Genomic DNA, 6,482 nt, shown 5'->3' with positions numbered 1-6,482 from the left:
TGCCTTCTGCTTCAGGGCAGCTACATCACCAAGCTGTTGGCCACAATGGCTGGAGCAGCGCGACAGTAGCTGCGTTCAGTCCCGTTCGGCCGACATGAGTTTTGAGCTTGGCACCCCCAATCTTGCCGGCAGGGCTATGCACTCTGGTAATCAAAGCAGCAGTGTTGTTGCAAAGCATTTGCAGCTTTGCTGCCAGGTCGACAGGATTCGCACTTTGTCAGTGTGGGCAAAGACAGCGGTGGGCGACCCACTGCACATCCACTTTCTCTGCTGAGGCTCCTCACGCGTTGATGGCCGTCTTACGGAAGTGAGAGGAATAAACATGACATATTAGGGCCAAACGTTTGTGTCAAAGGTATCATGCCCGCAGATGGAGGCGGAGTAGCCGGTGGGAAGCCAGCTAGCAGAGCAGCTGCTTTGACGCAGCCTGCTTGGCAGGTGCCGCTCTCCACCCACCCAACCCCGGCAACGGTCACGCCCATCGCACCATTTCGCCGTTGATCGCTTACGACGCATTGTCCTGAGCAGCTGCAGCTCAGCTGGGCCATCAATAGCAGCAGCCGGCACACTGTAGCAATCCCTTTTGGTCGGCGTGGAGCATAGGATTGCTATCTAGGGGTCATTGATTGAAGTCCTTTAGCCATGGCGACCTTCCAGGCGCCTCCTGGACACTTGAGCCAGGCGGAGGTCCTGATCTTGTCACGGATGGTCGAGGCCAAGCTTACCGTGGAGGCTCCCGATCCTGACCTGCAGGTGAAAAGTCGATACGATATCCGCCTGGCATTTACCTAACCCCGCATCGGCACTCAACTGCAACGGGTGCCCGCTGCGCGCTGCGCGCCGCTCCTGCTGCTCCTGCAATCAGGCGCCCCAGCTCACCACGGCTGAGGGGCACAAGGTCGTGGGCACGATGGCGGTCGTGCGTGCTGGTGAGTGCGCCCAGTCCAGCCGGGCCATTGGCTGGGATCAGGAAAGCCTGGGCCGCTAGTGGCGATCGGGAGTCCGTGCTCTAGGAGCAGGCTGGCGGGGGCAGGTGGTGGGCTGGCGTCCCTCCGTTGACCGCAGGTTTGTGCATACGAGGCGACGCCATCCCGCACCCCTGCTCGTGCGCAGTGGCCGCCTCTGGTGACAGCAAGGGCGACGCCCTGGTCCCGAAGGACCTCGCGGTGAGCGGGGGCTGGGCAGGCTGCTGGGGGCCCAGGCAGGCTGAATGGCAGCAAGCCTGGTCTGCAGAGGCAGCCCACAGGCGACTGCCTTCACAAACAAGGTGCTTTATAAGCATGGCGTGTCCGCCCCCCGGCGCGACGCCGCGACGCCCGCCCGGCGCTTGACGTTGCGCATGGGGTTGACGGCGCGGCCGCGGCGGCGCAGGGCGAGGTGGACCGGTGGTTGGAGGTGGCGGCTGAGCTGGAGTCCCATGCGGGCGCCTGGCTGGAGCCGACCAGCCACCACACAACAGACGAGGTGCGAGGCGCACGCCCGCGCATGCGTCCCTGCCCGCCCGCAGGCCACTCCGCCTGCTGGTCGCGCAGAACAGGGCGCGAGGACCACGGGCAGGCAGCCGCGCGCCTGTTGTGCTGCGCAGCGCGCACGTACCTCTGCGGCTAGTTCCAGCACGCACGGCGATTGGGGCTCCGTGCCATGTGGCGGCTGCGATCTCGGGGCTGCCGGGCTGCAGCAGTGGGCTGCAGCGGGCGCGCGGCTTGAGCCGCATCTACAGCGCCCCAGCTGCCGCCCAGACTCAGTCAACCAACACGCCCGCATGCCGACCCCCCACAAACCACTGCCCTGCTGCGATATTCAAAGGCGCGCGAGGCGTCGAGACCTGACATCCTGGCGCACCTGGGCGCGGTGGAGGCGCAGCTCTCGCGCGCCGCCGCCGACGCCGCCGCCCCCGCCGCGTCGCTGCTGGGCGCCGGCGGCGGCCCCCTGACGCTGGCGGACGTCGCGGTCGCGTGCGCGCTGCTGCCGCTGTGGCGGGGCGTGCTGGGGGAGGACGTGCGCGCGGGGTTCCCGGCGACGGGCGCGTGGCTGCGGGGGGCGGCGGAGAGCGAGCACTTTGCGCCGGTTGTGGGTGAGCGGGGGTTCGTTCGGCAGCCGGCGACAGGGATTCGTGCGGCCACTGCAGGCCGCCCCCGCGCATGGTCTCATCAGGCAGCACTTCCAAGGCGGCCGCCTGGACACCTTGATTGCACACCTCCTACTTAAACGAGCACCACGGAGGGAGGGGTTGGCTGAGACCTACAACCGCCCCCCAACCGCCCATACGGCAGGCGAGGTGAAGTTCTGCGCCGCCAGCGGCTGGGCCGAGCCCGCGGCGGCGCCGGCGGACAAGAAGAAGAAAAAGAAGAAGGGCGCAGCGGCGGGGGCGACCGAGGGCGGCGAGCAGCAGCAGCAGCAGCAGGATGACGAGGGTGGTGAGGGTGGCGGCGACAAGGAGGAGCTGGACCCGGAAAAGGCAGCCAAGAAGGTGGGCGGAAGCGAGGGATTTCAGTGTGGCTGGCAGCCCCAGTGCTGCTGCGGGTGGCTGGGGCTGCGGGAGAAGCAGGAAACGTGGCCGCTTTGGAGATGCCCGGCAGGAGCGCCCCCGGGTCCCCTGGAGCGTGCCGCAAGAGCGGCTGCTGACAGTGAGGCGGGGAGCAGCAGGGAATGCAGCGAGTCCCATGGGATCGTCTTGGTGGCTGCTCCACAACATGGGAGCCGAAGGTTATCGGTTGTGCATTCGCTGCGGTCCGTGCGCCCCCCTCCACCAGGCTGCCAAGCTGGCCGAGAAGGAGGCCAAGCGGGCCAAGGCTGCCGCCAAGGCGGCCGCGGCGGCGGCGGCGGCGGACAAGGCCGGCGGCGGCAATGATAAGAAGGCTAAGGCTAAGGCGGAGGCGGATGCCAAAAAGGCGCGTTGCAAGGGCCGCAACGTCTGCGCCGTCCGCGTCGCAGTTGGGGTTGGCTGAGGAGCACAGTTTGAGCGGGGGCGGTTGCTGCCGTTGTAGGGCTGGTGATGGGCTGGTTTTTGTTGACCCGTGCCTGTGGTGGACACGACCTGCCCTGCGCATTTGCCGTGCTTGCAACCCACGCAGCCCCACTCGCCGCCTTTACCCCAACACATGCATGCCATCCACGACATGTACACCCACGCATGCACGCGCGCGCACACACACACACACACACACACACACACACACATACACACACACGCACACACGCACGCGAGTATGTCCACTGACACACGCTCACCCCCCCCCCCACACACACACACACACATATGATCCTCCAGGCTGCCGAGGCCGAGGAGGTGGCCAAGCTGCTGGCCGAGGTCCGCTCCACCCCCAAGGGCGAGAGGAAGATCATGCCCGCCGAGCTGTACAAGGGCTACCACCCGACCATGGTCAGTCCGGGGGGCTCAACCCGGGCCCCTGCGCCGGCTTGACAGAGGAGGGCTGGGGGTTGCGCCTGCAGGCGGCCGAGGCGTGGACGAGGGCCCTGATTGAGGCGTCTGGGTGTGGCTAGAGTGGTCCAGCACTCAGCCATCTGGATGCCCCCCCTCCTGCAAGTTACGCAGACCGGAAGTATGTGCACGCACTTTTTTCATAAAACGTGCTAATGTGAACGTGCAATTTTCATGCAGGTGGAGGCCGCGTGGTACGAGTGGTGGGAGCAGTGCGGCTTCTTCAAGCCCGACCTGGCCAGCGACAAGCCGCCCTTCGTCATCGTCATCCCGCCGCCCAACGTCACCGGGGCGCTGCACATCGGCCACGCGCTCACGAACTCCATTCAGGTGCGCGCGGTTGCACGAGAGGGGCCCCTGGGAGGCGGATGCAGTCCCAGGGGTGCAAGCCAGGCACCGGCTCGGCGAGACTGGGCCGCGCGGTGCGCTCCCCCACTTCCAGCCATATGGCTTTTGCCAATCTGCTGTGCTGTTGCCCCACGTCCCCACTATTACATGCATGCACACCTGATCTGCTTGTCCATGTTGCGTTCAATGTCTGGCCAAGACAGCGTTCGGCTGTGTTCGAGTGCGACACCACACACGCTGTTGCTGCGTTGCACGCACTGTTGACACTTGCTGTAGGTTGGACCCACAAGTTCACACGTGTGTGTGCGTGTGCTCGTACGCACGCATCCCTTCTGCACCCATCCACAGCCAGTCTTGCACGCATGCACGTTCCCACAGCAAGGCACCCACACCCGCACACTTGCTGCCACCATCCAAACCCAGGACACCATCGTGCGGTGGCGCCGCATGAGCGGGTACAACGTGCTGTGGGTGCCGGGAATGGACCACGCCGGGATTGCCACCCAGAGCGTGGTGGAGAAGAAGCTGGCCAAGGAGCGCCGCATCACGCGCCACGACCTGGGTGGGTGGACGGACGTCTGACGCGCGCGGGCGCATGCGTGTGTGTGTGTGTGTGTGTGTGTATGTGTGCGTGCATGCATGCGTGCATGTGTGTGCGTGCCTGTGTGCCTGTGTGTGTGTGTGTGTGTGTGTGTGTGTGTGTGTGAGGGCGTGGGTGTGCACGCGCATGTGTGCTTTGTGTGGTTGATATGGGCATGTTTATAAGAGCTGCGTGTATGCTGTTGTTTTTGTCTTTGATCCTGCGTGCGGCGCATGCCAGGGCGTGCGCAGGGTGTACGTATGTGCGCATGCCCAGGGTGGACGCAGCACAAGCACGCGCACATGCGGGGCTTTGTGTGGCTGGTCAGCACTGCGTCTTGGGGTTTCTTGGGAGCCTCGCGCGGCCAGATGCTGTCGTGGTGTCGCGCTGCTGCATTGCGATGCACCACGACGCCACCTGGAGGCTTGCTCGCCCCCAACCTGGACGCGGCGACACACACACACACACACACACACACACACACACACACACACACACACACCATACATACACACAAGTACGTGCACGCATACAAACACATGCACCCACACCACACGCACACACACCACACACTCGCTCTCTCTAACACGCACCCTCAACGGCGTCCGCCCCCCACCCCTCAGGTCGCGACGCGTTCCTGACCGAGGTGTACAGCTGGGTGAAGGACTACGGCGGCCGCATCTGCGGCCAGCTGCGGCGCATGGGCTCCAGCGTGGACTGGAGCCGCCAGGTCTTCACCATGGACGACGCGCGATCGGTGGGCGGGGGGGCGGGGTCGGGGGCGGCCGTGTTGATGCCGGGAAGGGGATCTTATGGGTTGCGGGCTCTATGAAGGGAAAGGGTGCCTTGTGGGGGGAGGAGGGAGCTGGAGAAGGTCCCGTCTTGCGGGGTTTGGGGGGATTGAGGCACGTGCGCGCAGCCGGCGCCGGCGCGGTTGCTGCTGGGCGCCGGGATGAGGCGGGGCCCGCCTGTTGGGATTTTTTGGAGTCTGCATGTCATTCGCACGCGCGGCGCGCCTTGGGGGCGGGTTGGTTTGGCGCAACCATGGGTCCCGCCACCGTTTGGCACCCCCTCTTTCTTGCAGCGCGGCACACGCGACAGACGCTCTCTCCCCCCCGTCCCCGTGCCCCCGCCCCCGGCCTGCCCACCTCCAGGCGTCCGTGCTGGAAGCGTTTGTGCGGATGTACGAGGGGGGCGTGATCTACCGCGACAACCGCCTCGTCAACTGGGACTGCCGCCTGCGCACTGCGGTGTCCGACATCGAGGTGCGGCGGCGGCGTGCCGGTGCGCCAGCGTGATGGGCGTCGCCGCGCTGGCGTGCTCGTGCTCTGTCCCCCAGGTGCCCTCTTGCTGCGCCCCTCCTCCTTGCTCCCACGGTGCCAGCTGGGGCGCCTGGATTGGCACGCGGGAGCGAGCGGCGCCGTGTCGCGCGTTCGGGGGCCGAGAAAGGAAGCGGAATCCTTCGTCTGGGGCAACGGCTGCACTCAATGCTGCATCTGTGGCGTTGCCCGTGCCAGCGCAGATGGCCCTCTGCAGGACACGCCTTCCCCAGCACCCTCATATGCCTGATTCTCCCCCCTCCGTCCCCCAAAAGGTGGATTACATCGATGTCCCGGGTCGCACCCTCATCAACGTCCCGGGCTTCGACCAGGTGGGGGGGCCTGGCCCGGCCGCGGCGCCCTTTGCTGCACCCGTTTGTATGAGCTTGCCTGCCATAGCCACTCTGGCGCCTGTCCTGGCCCCTTCCGTGCAAACTCTTCAGCGTTGGGCCTCGGCAGCCTTGAAGATGGCCCCTTTCTTCTCACGTCGCATGGGCGCCAAGTTTTGCATCCCCACGTGGGGTCGCGCGCGACCGTGTCCTCGACGACCCCCCACCCCCCACCCCCTCAATACCCACCTCCAGCCCGTGGAGTTCGGCGTGCTGACGTCGTTCGCGTACCCCCTGGAGAGCGGCGAGGGCGAGATTGTGGTGGCCACCACGCGCCCAGAGACGATGCTCGGGGACACGGCCGTGGCGGTGCACCCGGAGGACCCCAGGTGGGGCGTGGGCCCTGGTGTCATGGCGATGTGGGGATGACGATGGGGGGTTTGGGGGTGGGTGAGCGGTGGGGG

General features: G+C 66.0%; 1 protein-coding gene across 1 annotated transcript; it reads left to right on the top strand.

Moving 5' to 3' along the window:
* Positions 1 to 642: 642 nt before the first annotated feature.
* On the top strand, positions 643 to 6,447 carry MNEG_9290 (hypothetical protein; the record flags this gene model as incomplete). The annotated part of the gene is made up of 14 exons (XM_014042237.1): positions 643 to 753; positions 866 to 929; positions 1,114 to 1,166; positions 1,372 to 1,464; positions 1,807 to 2,074; positions 2,274 to 2,470; positions 2,754 to 2,933; positions 3,272 to 3,382; positions 3,623 to 3,772; positions 4,214 to 4,352; positions 4,994 to 5,127; positions 5,525 to 5,635; positions 5,965 to 6,021; positions 6,274 to 6,447. The coding sequence occupies 14 exons, from the start codon at positions 643 to 645 to the stop codon at positions 6,445 to 6,447; spliced, it is 1,842 nt and encodes a 613-aa protein (XP_013897691.1).
* Between the last annotated feature and the right edge of the window lie 35 nt (positions 6,448 to 6,482).

This window comes from Monoraphidium neglectum (assembly GCF_000611645.1).
Source record: "Monoraphidium neglectum strain SAG 48.87 unplaced genomic scaffold scaffold01883, whole genome shotgun sequence".
In the NCBI taxonomy this organism is placed as follows: Eukaryota; Viridiplantae; Chlorophyta; class Chlorophyceae; order Sphaeropleales; family Selenastraceae; genus Monoraphidium; species Monoraphidium neglectum.
Note: the sequence above shows the minus strand (reverse complement) of the source record. Positions and strands in the feature narration are given on the sequence as shown.